At 56.5% G+C, this 15070-nt stretch overlaps 6 protein-coding genes across 6 annotated transcripts; 4 read left to right on the top strand and 2 right to left on the bottom strand.

Moving 5' to 3' along the window:
* Positions 1–102: 102 nt before the first annotated feature.
* C8A04DRAFT_38480 (aspartic peptidase domain-containing protein) lies at positions 103–1460 on the top strand (the record flags this gene model as incomplete). Its single annotated transcript, XM_062784253.1, has 4 exons — positions 103–383; positions 417–950; positions 993–1282; positions 1336–1460. The coding sequence occupies 4 exons, from the start codon at positions 103–105 to the stop codon at positions 1458–1460; spliced, it is 1230 nt and encodes a 409-aa protein (XP_062635609.1).
* Positions 1461–3085: 1625 nt separating this feature from the next.
* Positions 3086–5387, top strand: C8A04DRAFT_30196 (glycoside hydrolase; the record flags this gene model as incomplete). Its single annotated transcript, XM_062781285.1, has 2 exons — positions 3086–4886; positions 4981–5387. 2 exons carry the CDS (start codon positions 3086–3088, stop codon positions 5385–5387), a joined length of 2208 nt encoding a protein of 735 aa, XP_062635608.1.
* Positions 5388–5651: 264 nt separating this feature from the next.
* C8A04DRAFT_30195 (uncharacterized protein) lies at positions 5652–6784 on the bottom strand (the record flags this gene model as incomplete). Its single annotated transcript, XM_062781284.1, has 2 exons — positions 5652–6403; positions 6499–6784. 2 exons carry the CDS (start codon positions 6782–6784, stop codon positions 5652–5654), a joined length of 1038 nt encoding a protein of 345 aa, XP_062635607.1.
* Positions 6785–7471: 687 nt separating this feature from the next.
* On the bottom strand, positions 7472–8751 carry C8A04DRAFT_30194 (uncharacterized protein; the record flags this gene model as incomplete). The annotated part of the gene is made up of 2 exons (XM_062781283.1): positions 7472–7856; positions 7949–8751. The coding sequence occupies 2 exons, from the start codon at positions 8749–8751 to the stop codon at positions 7472–7474; spliced, it is 1188 nt and encodes a 395-aa protein (XP_062635606.1).
* Positions 8752–10284: 1533 nt separating this feature from the next.
* On the top strand, positions 10285–10716 carry C8A04DRAFT_30193 (uncharacterized protein; the record flags this gene model as incomplete). The annotated part of the gene is made up of 2 exons (XM_062781282.1): positions 10285–10373; positions 10488–10716. The coding sequence occupies 2 exons, from the start codon at positions 10285–10287 to the stop codon at positions 10714–10716; spliced, it is 318 nt and encodes a 105-aa protein (XP_062635605.1).
* A 4087-nt stretch (positions 10717–14803) lies between these two features.
* On the top strand, positions 14804–14998 carry C8A04DRAFT_30192 (uncharacterized protein; the record flags this gene model as incomplete). The annotated part of the gene is made up of 1 exon (XM_062781281.1): positions 14804–14998. The coding sequence occupies one exon, from the start codon at positions 14804–14806 to the stop codon at positions 14996–14998; it is 195 nt and encodes a 64-aa protein (XP_062635604.1).
* Between the last annotated feature and the right edge of the window lie 72 nt (positions 14999–15070).

Raw genomic sequence — 15070 nt, 5'->3', positions numbered from 1 at the left:
CACGGCCACAAAAGTTCAACAGTTCAGGTCATCCTCGACACGTCGCCCTCTATCCCTCCCTCACGTCACCTATAATCCTAAGTTCTTCCTTGGCGATTCGCTATGTCGTCATGTTCTTGGCTTATCTTGTTGTTACTGCTTTTTGCACACCCTCTGCCCGCCGCACCGTCTCAGAAGCGCGCTTTTCGAGTCCTCAGGGTCGGGAATCCCGGCTTCCGACGACACGATGGCCCAACGGAGCTCTTCATGACCTACCGGAAATATCGAATGCCCATCCCAGAAGATTTATTGAACATGACGAAGAGTGGGACTGGGACTGGGACTGGGACTGGGACTGGCTCTGGTTCTCTTGACGGCAACGGGCTCAGGGGGCCTTGGAGGACGTTGAAACTTGCACGGACCAAAGCAGTGGCTAGGTCTGCCGACGCTATTGGGTTGGTGCCTGCCACTCTCACTGCGGACGGGGTCGAATATGTCTCTCCTATTCGAATCGGGGGCCAAACAGTCAACGTCGCTCTTGATTCAGGGTCGGCTGACCTTTGGGTTTTCGGTGCTGGCCTTCCCCCCCCAGCCAAGGTCGGACATCGCACATACGATCCTTTGCTTTCACGTACCTTCAAACCCATGCCTGGGGCGAATTTTTCGATCAAGTATGGTGATGGTACCAGCGCGTCCGGCGATGTTGGAGTCGACGTTGTCGACGTTGGAGGCGCTGCGGCGATCAACCAAGCTGTCCAGATAGCAACCACCGTCTCGTCCGGTTTCGCCAAGGATACAAATGTCGACGGGCTACTGGGCCTCGCATTTTCCCAGCTCAGCACCGTGAAACCAGTCAAACAGAGAACATTCTTTGAAAATGTGATGCCGACACTCCTCGAACCCCTCTTCACAGCAGATCTCCGCAAAGGCGCCCCCGGGGCTTACGAATTTGGCCGCATTGACGATTCCCGGTTCGCAGGTCAGCTCACCTAGATACAGGCCGACACAACCAGGGGTTTCTGGCAGGTCCCCTCCAGGAAGTTCGCGGTTGGGGGCAGTCGTTGGACCCGGGGGCCGGCCGCACAAGCCATTGTTGACACAGGTACCACGCTCCTGCTGCTGTCCCAACATATCGTCGATGGGTATTATCGCCATGTTCCCGGGGCGCAGCGAACTGCTGGCGTGGGTGGCGTTACATTCCCGTGTAATACCACGCTGCCCGATCTCCATCTCGATGTCGGAAGTGTCTACACAGCTACAGTGAGAGGAGCCGACATCAACTTTGGGAGGTTCCAGGATGATCGTATGTGGTTCTCCTTATTCCGCGCAAACGCTCTCTTTACTGACAGCGGACAGGTTGTTTTGGCGGCATCCAACGCACCACCACCCAGTTTCAAGTCTGGGGAGACATTTTCTTCCGGTCCCAATTTGTTGTTTTCCACGGAGGCAACCATGAGTTGGGCATGGCGCCGCATTTTTAACTTGCTGTATGTATTTTTCAACCTTAGCGTTATGAGACACAGCGTCACCTGTTTTGGCACGAATTTATCGACGACCCCGTGCTTTCCCTGTTTGTCAAGCTTCCCGGTGGTTTGTTTGTACAGCATGTGGCTCGTGCATTATTCTTGAAGGGGTTCGATACGTCCGGCAAAGCGCTTAAGCGGCACAGCGAGATCGTTCGATTGAGCACCTTGCGGCTTGATAGTACTTGACGAGAGCGAACCGTCGGTTAGGTACTCAAGTCCTCCCACGACCGTGCTGCGCGAAAATCGGTTCATCGGAGCCGCGGTCGAACTTACCGGATCTTCGATGTTTTCAAGGGTCGCAACGTGGATCGCCTTTGACGATTGTTTGGTGCGGTTCGGATGGCGTTTGAACCCAGCGATGGGGCTCCCAAGCCGCAACGTGACATCCGGGGCTAGGTGATCCGAACTCTGCGGCAAAAACCCTTCCAGAAGTCTTGGAATGTCGGTATTAGCCAGCAGTTTTGCGGGGTTCTTGCGGGAGACTATCCCCCGGAACGGCAGGGATGGGGCCCTCAATTAACAGCGGGCCAAGCGGCCCGTCTGCGATGGGCCGTCTGTTGTGATAATGGCGACTTCTTCAGCGCCGAAGCCCAATCGTCTCCTTACAAGTACAAGCCGCCTCTCGCTGTTCGCCGTACCGGCGTCATGCCGGGGTCTGGGGGCCGAGAACGGCAACCGGGGAAGGACGGACCACAAATTGCTCCCGCATGGGCGCATTCGCCGACGGAAGAGTTAGTGTACATCCTGTCGTACCTTAGTGTAGTACCGCAAGAATGTCCCCCCTTTCTCCAATGCCGATCCTCCCGCCTGCACCCCAGCTTTCTCGCGTCATTTATCTTTTGCGCACACTTTGATGTTTCCCCTGTTCGCGATTCAGGCTCCAGCTGTAGCCCGTACCCGCTGTGGGATCCGTGAGGCCCCCTTTCTTTGCCATTGTAACACTGTGGCACTGGGAAAGCGCTTCTCTTGGCGAATTGCAACGGGAGCCGCCCAGGGCCTTCATCGGGGGTCCGGACGGCGAACGCCGAATTAGTCCTCGCTGCCCTGATTGAGGTCGCAGTCGACCACGGCCGGGTCTGCCAGATCTGGGGAGAGATGGTCGTGCGGGGCGCGAAATATCACTTGACGGGGTACATTATTATATAATATGGCCGAGAACAAAGGCTGGGCACTGGGAAAAGGGAACGGTTGAAAGAAGCTGGCTCCGCTCAGAGGACGACTTATAAGATAAATGAAGAGAAGCAAGTAAGTGGCTTGCCTAGAGCTGGTGCATACCATTTCCCAAGGGCCGTGAGCTTGCAAAAGCAAACACTACAGCACAAACCGCATATCGGACGGACTGAACTGGGCTAGGGAGGGAAAGAACTCGTCCTTTCCCAGAACCCTTTGTTCCCGAATTTCTTTTCAAGGTCTTCGTGCTGACTTTCTCAATCGCATCGACCTTGGTTCAATTCAAGTTTTGTTTGGACGCCAGCAAGCACACGACAGTTGTGCCACCTATCGAGGCCGGCCTAGATATAATTTACGTCCTTTTCTCCCCTGACGCACACATACACACACACACACACACCACCACCAACATGGGTCTCCGACTCGTCGCTCTCCTGGCCGCCGCCGCATCCCTCGGCCGTGCCGAGATGCCCAGCAAGGTCCGCCGGCAGGATGCTCCTACGGGCGCTGAGGCATGGGCTGCTGCACACTCGTCGGCGGCGGCCTCATTGGCCAAGATGTCGCTGCAAGACAAGGTCAGCGTGGTCAGCGGTATCGGCTGGGACAAAGGCCCTTGTGTCGGCAACACGGCCCCGGTCAGCTCAATCAACTACCCGCAAATCTGCCTGCAAGACGGGCCCCTTGGGATCCGTTTTGGCACTGGCAGCACAGCGTTCACGCCGGGTATCCAGGCCGCGGCGACGTGGGATATCGACCTCCTCCGTCAGCGTGGCCAGTTCCTGGGCGAGGAGGCCAAGGGATGCGGCATCCACGTCAACCTGGGCCCCGTGGGCGGCGCGCTGGGCAAGATTCCAGAGGGGGGGCGCAACTGGGAGGGTTTCGGCGTGGACCCGTACCTGTCGGGGATTGCCATGAGCGAGACCATTGAGGGCATCCAGTCGTCGGGTGTGCAGGCCTGCGCGAAGCACTACATCCTCAACGAGCAGGAGCTCAACCGCGAGACGATCGACAACAAGGTGGACGACCGTACGATTCACGAGCTGTACCTGTGGCCGTTCGCGGACGCGGTGCACTCCAACGTGGCCAGCGCCATGTGCAGCTACAACAAGATCGACGGCGACTGGTCGTGCGAGAACGATCACACGCTCAACCAGCTGCTGAAGAAGGAGCTCGGATTCCCGGGCTACGTGGTCAGCGACTGGAACGCGCAACACACGACAAACGGGGCAGCCAACAACGGCATGGACATGACGATGCCGGGCAGTGACTACGACGGCAACAACGTGCTATGGGGTCCGCAGCTGACCAGCGCGGTCAACAGCAACGCGGTGTCGCAGGACCGCCTAGACGACATGGTACAGCGTGTGCTGGCCGCGTGGTACCTGCTCGGCCAAGACTCTGGGTACCCGGAAATCAACATCAAGGCCAACGTACAGGGCACCCACAAGGAGAACGTGCGGGCCGTGGCGCGCGACGGCATCGTGCTGCTTAAGAACGACGACGCCGTGCTGCCGCTGCAGAAGCCCGGCAAGGTGGCCCTCGTCGGCTCGGCCGCGGTGGTCAACCCGCAGGGCATGAACGCCTGCACCGACAAGGGCTGCAACACCGGCGCCCTCGGCATGGGCTGGGGCTCGGGATCGGTCGAATACCCGTACTTTGTGGCGCCTTATGATGCGATCAAGGAGCGTGCCAGCGCCGATGGCACCACGCTCTCGCTGCAGGACAACGACGAAACCAGCGGCGTGAGCAACACCGTCTCGGACGCCGACGTGGCCATCGTTTTCGTCACCTCAGACTCGGGCGAGGGCTACATCGAGGTTGAGGGCAACGGGGGCGACCGCAACAACCTGGACCCGTGGCACAACGGCAACGCGCTGGTCAAGGCCGTGGCCGCGGCGAACAAGAACACCATCGTGGTCGTCCAGAGCGTCGGCCCGTTGATTCTCGAGGAGATCCTGGCCAACGAGGGCGTCAAGGCCGTCGTCTGGGCGGGTCTGGGCAGCCAGGAGAACGGTAACGCGCTGGTGGACATTTTGTACGGTGAGACCTCGCCGTCGGGCAAGCTGGTCTTCACTATTGCCAAGAGCTCCGACGACTACGGCTCGGCCGTGTCTCAGGGCTCGGATAGCTACAGTGAGGGTCTGTACATTGACTACCGTCACTTTGACCACGCGGACATTGAGCCACGCTACGAGTTTGGTTTTGGCCTGTGTAGGTTTCTTTTTTTCTTTTCGTTTTGTTCCCCCTCAGACTTGGCGCTTGCTTTATCCGTCTGACCTTGCTAACCCACCCACCCTTCTCTTAGCCTACACCAACTTCACCTACGCGGACATCACCGTCGACTCGACCGCTGCGGCTGGTCCCGCTACCGGCGACATCATCCCCGGTGGCGCTGCCGACCTCTGGGAGACCGTCGCAACCGTCACCGCCAGCATCACCAACTCGGGCTCCGTCGCCGGCGCTGAGGTCGCCCAGCTGTACCTGACGCTCCCGTCCTCGGCCCCCGAGGCCCCGCCCAAGCAACTCCGTGGGTTCACCAAGCTGCCGCTGGAGGCCGGCGAGGCGGGCACTGCGACCTTCAACCTGCGCCGCAGGGACATCAGCTACTGGGACACTGACAAGGGGCAGTGGGTGGTACCTGCGGGCGAGTTCGGTATCTCGGTGGGTGCCAGCTCGCGGGATATTCGGTTGACCGGGACGTTTACCGTTTAAGGTCGCTCGGGAAGAATTGTGCAGACCGCGAGACCGAGAAAAGTATGGTTGGGTGAATTTGGTGAATATGATTTGGGGCAGCAGTATATATCTTTTTCTTTCTTCAGAGTGCAGTATATTGGACCGGTTGTCACGATGATGATGAGCTTGAATGACAGCGATCAGCCTGATATGGCCTATGACTTGAGATGATTTTGCAGCATACTATTCATCAAATATGCGCTTTTCCTGTGTTTTTGTCTGTTTTTGACTTTCATTATCTTCTCACCACCCTGATGCGGGCAACTCGACCTTTCTCTGCACATCTGCCCCTGGCAGCGCCTCAACCGGATCCTTTTCCACACCCATCTCAGTCGGTGGGCCGTGACTGGCGGTGCCGCTATAGTAATAATACGTCCCATTTGGCCCAAGGTAGTACCCGCTGTTCCCATCTCCATGCCCATATTCACTTCGTATCTCCTGCTCATTGGACACGCTCGGATCGGAGAGCGCTAGCTTCTCACGGTTATGTTTGTTTCGGGCGCAGCGGCGACCGAGAAACCAGCCGAGTGCAATGAGTAAGACAACTCCCGCGGTGGCGCCGACTCCGACGCCGATGGCTTCGCTGGTGGATAAACCGCTGCTGCTGCTGTTGGAGGAAGAGCCGGATGAACCCGATCCCCCATTTTCCGCCCCTGCCCAAACCCCAGTTTCTATCCCCCCAGCCGTCCCTGTTGCTGGCGTCGGAGGCACGCCCGTGCCTGCTCCTGCTCCTGATCGTGTGGTGCGTCCTTCGCTTCCTGTTTCCGTCGCTGCTGTTGCCATTGCTGTCCCTGTTGTCGTGGTCTTTAGTGTGGAGGATGTCTGCGTTGAAGATGGCGGGGGTGCGCGGGCATCCGAGATGTTGAAGATGTTGATGGTCGAGTCGGTGATGAGGGCGCCTTGCTGCCAGATGGCGATGGCGAACATGGGAGAGACAGAGAGGTCCCGGCGGGTGCCGACTAGCCAGGTGAAGTCTGTTGCATTGATTTGGTCGCCTGCGTGGTGGTTAGTCAATAACCCATTCGTAAGCACATGGCAAAAGGAGAAGAAAAGAAAAACAACATATGAAGGAACTAATCCTGAGACATACGGGTGATATACTCGGCCCCGTCCGACTCAGTGTAATCAAACTTCCCGTCAAACGTCGCCGCCTTTTCTGGGGTGATCTGGTAAAGCATCACGGACAACGTCTTCCCTTCCTCGCCGGGGGTCCATCGCAACTCGAGCGGCGACCCAACCGTCCACACGGTGTTCTGCCGCACATCTCGTGGCCCGTCGAACTCGGGCGGACTGAGGAACTTCATCCGCCCGAAGGCCGTCGGGATGGACCCCATGAGGAGGAGGAACGCCCCCAGCGTGCTGATTATTTGGTGCATGATGCCGTGCAGCCGTGGTTTCAGGCACCAGTGACCAAAGTCCAGACCGCGGGCGGGTGGAAGGGAGGATGACGGGAGGGAAGGGACCGGATGGGCTCCGAACGCTGTTTGGAAAATCAGACGAAATCTGGGGAAAGTCAACGGTAAAGGGAAGGGGAAAAAGATAAACAGACGCCCGTGCCGCCGGCAGAGCTGCAGAGTTCTTCAACTTGGTCAGTTAGCCGCGCTCAGGAAGCACTGCCACTGCCCTTTGAAGCTTATATCTCCGAGGGCCAATTAAGTACGCAGGATGGGCCGAGGGTCAGGTCTCACTTTGGGAATCCAAAATCACAGGGGCCCTTGTTCGTGCCGCAACACTGCGCCAATGGACTACGTTCTCGACACTCTTGGCTGAGACAAAGCGTCACTTTGTTTGTCAGATTCCTCTATTTTATTCTCGAGTGCGAAGCTTACTAATTCTGGCCCGAAAGCCAGAAGCAGCGTAAAACTCAAGGCCAAGATGTGATAGTTACGGGCGAGGTTCTCGGTTACCATCATCCCAGTCAAATAAAGTAGCGCAATCCATTGGGCTCTGGCACAAGTCAACCACTCGCAGCGGTTCCTCCGGGCCCCAAAAAATCCTCCTCCAAATTTGCCGAGAGTGGCCCACAGTGCGTGCCGTGATGATCAAGAGTCAATGCAAGACTCCTAACCAACGACACACTCCTCACCCCTCTTGTCGCAGCGGACGCACTTGTCCTTGCGAACACAGGCCGACTTCATCCTCCTGCAGCGGTCGCACGCCTTGAGCTTGAGGGGTCCATCGGACGGCTTCATATGAGAACCGTCAATTCCCTTGCCCTTGTTGATCTCGCAGTCAACACCGGCCTTGGCGCACTTGGCGCAGGTCACGATGCGGTCGCAGCGGGCCTTATTCTTGCGGCAGTTGATGCACGTGGGGCCGGAAGCCTTGCCGATGAGAAGACCGGGCGTGGTGTTAGTCGGGGTCGAGGGGCCGCTGTCACCGGAATTGTTAACGGCGCTGTCAATGTAGCTGTTGGCCTTGGCGCTGAGCTTGGTAGGAGTCGCGACACTGTGAGAGTTGGAAGTAGGAACGTTAGTGCTTGCACTTGAACGATAAAGGAATTGAGAGTGTCAGTGATGACAGTGAATGCCCGAAATTACCTCTTCTTCTTGGTCACGCGACCACTGGCGACGCCAGTCTTAGCCTTAGCAGGGCCAGCAGTAGAAGGGCCAGCAGTGGAAGGACCAGCGGTGGCAGGGCCAGGCACAACGGTGGCCGGCTGAGAAGCAGGCAGCTCAGGGGCAGCTTGCTTGCTGGTATTGGCAGCATAGGTGGCCGCATTCGCGGCATAGGTACCGGGATCTCCGGCATAAGGACCGGCACCAGCATAAGGACCGACGCCAGCAATCATCATAGCATTCGCGACAATCTGGGGCGTGATCAGGCCAGAGGCAGTCAACTCGTCGGGAGTGGTAATGCCAACGGCTCCGACCATCTCGGTCGTGAGCATACCAAAGTCGACCATCACGTCACTGACCGCCTTGAGCTCTGGTTTGGTCAGCTTGGCCAACTCGGCGGCGACCGACGTGGCGAAAGCCGACGAGGGGAAAACCGGCGGGATGAGAGTCTTGCCATTGCCAGTAGTATTGCCGTGAACAGAGTTGGAAGCGTTGGCCATGTTGACGGTGTTATCCATGCTGTTGGTAGTATTGGCCATGTTGTTGGTGTTCTCAACGGCGGTGGTGTTCTCAACGGCGGTGGTGTTCTCAACGGCGTTGGTGTTCGCAACGTTGTTAGTATTACTGACGGCCATGGCCACGATCGCCTCAGTGGCAGCCATCTCGGCAGCGTTCAGCTCGGTGGCCGAAGAATCGACCGCAGACTGTCCGGCGACCAAATTAATGTTCGAGTCGACGGTAGTCTTCTCGGCATGCTCGCCGGTGTTAGACGCGGTGGTCGACATGATTTCTAGATCGGATGATCCGCTTGAACCTCGTCGCTCTATGTAAATGGCGACCAACCAGAGGGGCCTGTTAATCGCGAGGTTTCATCTCAGTATTTATTCGGATGAAAAGAAGGATAATTACCACTTACACCTGAAATCGGCGATGATGTCGTCACACAATCGGATCAAACCGAAAGATCAGATCGTGTTACTTGATTTTCGGTTGGTGGTTTGGAACTGGGTGCGATGCTCGGCGTTTGGAGAAAGGTGAAAGGTGAAAGAAAATGGTGGCGTGGGGGAAAGTAGGAAGAGAAAGGTTATCTACAGCGAGGCCGGAATAACTGTTTATCTTGAGAGTGTGAGCCAAACATCAATTCGGCCGGGGTGGCAGGTATGAAGTGTGCTTTTCCTGGCATCGTTGACTCTGTGCTTGCCTTGAGTTAAGAACGAGAAATGGGGGGGGGGAGATTGTGGGAGAAAGAGACTCCAGAGATGAAGCCAAAAGTATATGTCTATGCCACCCGCCTACCTTGCGGCGAGGGTGGACGTTATGATTCCTACCTGAAAGATAGGTCTCCATCTACTTGCGCGTGCCTACCAAGAGACAGAACCCACAACATTTCTAGTGCTTAAACTTGCGTGTTTCCTGCCCGCCAGCCAAACAGAAAAAGAAACCAGCAGGAAGTTTTAACTCTCAAATCACAGGGCTTAGATACCCTAACAACGCGCCACAGAAGCTAATATAAGGAAGTTCAAAATTGAGGCCAGTTTCTCTTAGACGCGTTGGAACAATGCTGGCAGGAACGAAGACTGTCGGACAACGTTCAACACCGGCATACATAAGCGCCGAAATGCTGGATTCATTAACAAGGTCTGTAAAGTAGTTAATATGTCTAAGGCTATTTGTAGGGCGAGCTTGTCTGGCATGGGCCACAAAAGACCAGAGCTTTGTCTACTTGCTAGAAAGAAACTCCCATCTCAGCTCAATTTTCAGCGGCTATGCAATTATCCAAGATGTAAATATGCAATCCCCGGTCAATTCCCCTGGTCGAGACAGGGCCATACCTAAATCTCGCAATTAAACTGGAATCTCGGCAAACTGGACGAGACCCAAACTCTAGCCTCTAGTCAAGAGAGTTTTTTCTTTCTCGTTTTGATTATGTAGTGTATCATCAAATCCGAGCCAGCCTATGTCTCGCACAATTTTTGGGTTGCTGGACAAGTACTGCGACCCCTGGTTGCTGAGTCCGAGGGCAGCCCCACGGTCTCGCAACCCACTCTGAGACCGCAACACCAAGTTCATACTGTTTTGAGTCGATGCGAATGTTTGGGCAATTCATGAGCTCCTCAAGTATTACTTACACATGAGGGGTTTTCGCCCGGGAAGCAACACTTCAACAAAGGATAAAAAGCTCAAAGTCCGCAGACCTAATCACCTCGTTCTTGTTCTCACCATCGCATCACCATCTCACTCTAAACCAATACCAACCAACAACCCGACATCACACATAATTCTCGAGCCGGTCTCTTGAAAATCTATTCTCTGTCAAAATGCGCGCCTTCGTTCTCGTCCTCTCCTCTCTCCTGGCTGTGGCCTACGCCGAGCTCCCCAAGGCCAACGAGTATACCTCTACCGACTGGTGCGTCCACCAATCACGTTGACCGCTGCACCTACCCTTATACCCTACTCTCTGTTCCAAGCCTCAAAGACAAAAGAAACAAAACCACTAACCAGTCTCTCTCTTTCTCTCTAGTTCTGGCGACCTCAACTTCGGCCACCACTCCGACACCCTCACCGACGTGACCATGGACGACACCTCCCACTCCGTCTTCATGGCCGGCGGCGAGTGGGCCGGCTACTCGCAAAAGGGCTCCGGCGGTTGCTCTGGCGAGATGCTGGGGACAATGGAGGGTGGGTGCAACAACCTTGACACAGGCAAGGCGCAGCGCGTGCAGTGTGTGAAGCACAACCCTTTCTCGTAAAGGGAATACCGGCCGGAGTTAGGCTGGGTTTTCACGGGAAGGAAAGAATGGGTTGGGTTGGAGCGAGAGAGGGGATGGGATGGGATCGGTGACACGGTTGTCGTGGACTCGTGTGGGTGGGGAGTGTTCAACGGGGTGATGTTTTCGGATTGCGATTCCGGCTTACCGGGATGATCAACCACGGTGGGAGTCATGGGGAGGGAAGGATTAGTGGGGGGTTTTACTTCCCGGAAACGAACTAGCAGAACTGACCAATAATTACCATGTAGTTATTGGGTAGAGAACAAGGACGTTTCGGAGTATCAATGCCAAGAATTCCTCCAGTTGCACGATGCATGGGCAAATCTGAGTTCATCGCTGTGAAGAGAAAGTAAAGAGGGGGCTTTCTGGCCCAGTGTATATCAGGCATCGTCGGCTTCCTTCCGTGCGAGGAATACTGTGTTTTTTTAACTTGATCATGGCTGACCTGAGTGAAGAACTCCCTTCACAAACATTGAGAATCCTCATCTCATGATTGATAGTTAGCGTTCCCAAGTGACTGAGCTCTTTCTAAGCAAGACAGAAAAAAAGAGGTCTTGGCAGAATGCAAAGCGGGGATTTCCACCCTGACTTGCTTTTTATAAGAGATGCGAAACACCGAACCCTCGATCGCCCCGAGCTATTTTTTGCTATGACATAACTTTACTGGACCCATCTGCATGTGGGCTGAAGTCGGCTTGTAACGTTCCTGTGTAACCGACCAGCGGGTAAGGGACAACGCGGGGCTCTGGGGATCGGAAAGGGGCATGGGGGTGACACGGGTGACTGGTGGGTTGATATTGCGGCAAGAGGGGGATTCAGGCTTGTCAGGGAGGAAAGGGGGTTCGTCTCGTGTTACCTTTATTACTCAGCCGACACGACAAGGAAGAACCATGCGAGTCCAAAGGAACAAGTATGGCCGATCCGAAACTGTCTGATGAACCTTGGGCATCGAGTTTCTCTCACCGCCACATATCGTCCAAGTTCTTTCCGAGCAAACAGGCTCATCGGGACGAGGTTCCACCAATGTGGTCTCAATGGTTGGTCCGAAGAACTCGCTCGTAGCGAATCTTAGCTCGGGACAGCGATGGCAGTGGGCTCGTTTGGCGGGCAATGACGTTATCCTGAGAAGTCGACACAAATAAAGGGGCAATGCCAAAATATCCCCCCTTTCCCCCCATCTGCTAACAGTTGGTAAGCATAATCTCGAGCCCAATGCTGGACAATCGGGGCTGAAGACTTGAGGACCAGTTGAAAGGGGGTGGGGGGCAGAGCGCGCGTGGAGGCTCTGGGGGATGCGTTGGAACGATCGCTGACCAGAACCGCAACAGCAATGATCTTGGGATGACGATGTTGAAGGAGGGGGGGAGCAAACGGCCAAGTCAGAGGTGTGCCAGGCTTGCCAGGACAACCAGTCTGCCGGGCGGACAATACCCCCGCGGCGGCTGCTGCGGCAGAGCTTAATCCGACAAGACCGCCCATCCCTGACCAGAGAGCGCTAGCGGCCAATTGCGCGCGGTTTCGGGCGCGTCGAAGTTGGCACTAGCGTGTCAGAGGGGACAGGACAGCAAATTTTGGCGCGACCAACAGGTTTTATCCGTGCCTTCCTCCCTCCTCAATCGGTATCAGCGAGCGCGGGCGTACGGCCGAGCGCGTGCCTGTTCGTAACCCTCGTCCGCCTGCTAGAAGAGCCCCCAAAACCTCTCTCTTTCCCCTTTTGGTGGTGTTGGGTTGGAGCGCTAAAGGTACGGCGCGATGGCACGGCGCGTTTGCCCGCCTATTCTGTTTCGGGCATGTTGGCGTGGGAGAGCGAGGGATTGCAGAGAAGTGAGCCACGCAGGCAAGAAAAAGGGCCGGTGAGCTGCTTTGCAGGTCGCGCCGGTGTCCGAGAACGCGAAGGTTGGCAGCGAGCCGTTTGCTTTTCGGCTCGTGACGGCTGGTGAAGACGTGACTGGTGATCACCTCGGCTTTGGACGTTTTCTGTTTTGGACGGCCGGTCAGTAATCGCCGTGGGCTTAGCGGCCATCACTGTTGGGCTCCTCCGGCAGACCCAATTGCAGTCGCCGATGACCTGCCGTTGCTGCGGGTGTGTGCAAAAGGACCCGGCCATGTTGCTGCCCAAACGTTGAGTTCAGCGCTGTCCGCCGACGCCGGCACCGCCGAGTGAGCAAGCACAAACTGTTAGTAAGGCCGAAGATGATCTCGAGGCCGTCGACACTCCGTGAGCTTAGGTGGGTTCTTGGGGGGTTTGTTACGGATGTTTCGAGTCTCAAGTAGGAGAGGAGTGCCCGAAAAGAGACGCTCTGTCGGTTGGGGTTCGCCTTTTTCGGTCGCTCGTTGCCTCGAAGCGAAACCCACGTTGGCTTCGTTGGTCTGTTCTTGGACACTTCACGCGTCGGGGGAGTGGGGGCGTGGCCCATAAGGGGCTCCAATGTCTCCCGATACGGGGTTTTGCGTGCCATCGGCGGCCACTGTGGCACCCCCAATCCGCGTGAGCGCTATTGACGGGCCAGTTCCCCGCCGCGCAAAAGGCCGTGGCCGAGTCGGCTTTTGACGATTTTGACTGGCGTGGAGAGGGCGCATCGTCTGGTGAGTCGCCGCTGGCCAGTGGCCACCCACTCTGAAGTGATCAAGGGGGGCCCGAAGATGGTGCGGAGAACTTTTGTCGTGATTGTGAAGGTCGGTCTTGAGCCTTTTGCGATTTGCGATCTGCGCCGGGCCGCCCGACTCTCGGGTCAAGGAAGACCCTGAGAGCGCGCGCGCGGGTTCAGAGGCCACGACCACGACCATGCCGACTTCCGTCGTTCGATTGCCCCTGAGTCATTTCTCTGCCCGACGGAACGGACCTTGGCAGCGGTTCGAGAGGGGCGGCAACCCAAAAGTTTCCAGCAGGTCGGGTAAGATGGGCCGCCCAGCGCGGGGGCAGAAAAGCTCCACTGGGGTTCCAGTGGCCGCTCCTTAACGTTGTAACCAAGTAACGAGATGTACCTCTCACCCAAAGGATGACCCAAAAGTCAGAGAGCTGGGCGATCCCACTCTCAACAAGGAAGCTGCGTATGAAAGAAGGACCATCATGAATCGATGACCACGATGCGAGGATGGCCGCTCTTGTGGATGAACGGGCTTAGTTGGACGTTTGCGACGGTTTTGGGTTCCCGATTCCTCCTGAACCGGCTCGTTCGACCGGTATTGAAATGACGACAGAGACCGAAACCCCGTTCAATAGGGACCCGAGGGGCTTTCCCGTGAACGCTGTGCGATGTAACCGCTCCCGAAAAGGGGGGTTCGAGGGGCTCCAATGACCGGCTGCACCCTGAACGGCAACTCAAACGGGCACGGTCACGCCACCGCAACCAAGCTGCTGGTTCCATCCACCACGGCCCACCAGGAAGCAAAAGGACATCCGTGGCATGCATGTCGGGTCGAGTACAGCCGCTGGGTTCCCACGGGCCCCCAGGATGTACTCCCGTCGTTCCCCTCCCTCCCCTCCTACAACCGCATCTGTCCTAGTGGCTAGAGATGATGACGACCCAAGAGGGATATCCGGGAACCGATAACAACCTCTACACGCCCCGGGGCCACGCGCATGGTCGCGGGGTTCCACCACGACTGAAGAGTTAGGCTTCTTCTGTGTGTGTGAAAGCCTGGATGAGGTGGCACCCTCCGAGGATCGTCGTGTTTCCGTGAACCCGTGTCGAACGGGGTTAAATAGCCCTCGTTGCCCTCGTCACCCGTGTCGGCGGCCATGTCGGCGTCTCTTCGAAGCACACATGCGCGCACAGTAAAGCCGGACGACTAGAAAATTTGCCCATCCCCACTATCGTAGCTTTGCCATACGATCTTTAGGTAAGCCGGAGCTCAAACCCCCCTCCCCGGCGGTTCGCCGGGAGCTGCTTGTGAGGCGGATGGATCGCTGACCTCATTCACGAAGCCGGCAAACAGCCCCCCAGCCATCTCGTCTTTCTCGGGAATCACCGAGTCAACGATCCAACAACATGGCCGTAGGTCTGCCCTTTTATTGCGATCGAGCTTTGTTGTCGGATGTGTTACTGAAACCGGCCCAACGACTATGCAGCTCGCGTCAGGTGATGCCGTCCGGGTCCGCGGTTCAACCGTGGTCTACAAAGTGGTTGCTGTCAACGGCAGCCTGGTCACCATCATCATCTCGAACCCGCAGCCCGATGGTCAATATCTCCCATTCAGCTCGACCGCGCTGCAAACCGTAGACGAATCCCGCTTAGAAGTGGCGGAGGATGTCGTCTGAGGAGATATGCGCGGTATAGCCTCGCATCTCGATCCGTTTCTTTTATTTTCTCCCCTCTGTTTTTGTCCTTTC

The sequence above is a fragment of the Dichotomopilus funicola genome (genome assembly GCF_033296635.1).
Source record: "Dichotomopilus funicola strain CBS 141.50 unplaced genomic scaffold C8A04scaffold_47, whole genome shotgun sequence".
Taxonomy (NCBI): domain Eukaryota; kingdom Fungi; phylum Ascomycota; class Sordariomycetes; order Sordariales; family Chaetomiaceae; genus Dichotomopilus; species Dichotomopilus funicola.
The sequence above is the reverse complement of the archived record's forward strand: the minus strand, read 5'-3'. Positions and strand labels throughout refer to the sequence as shown.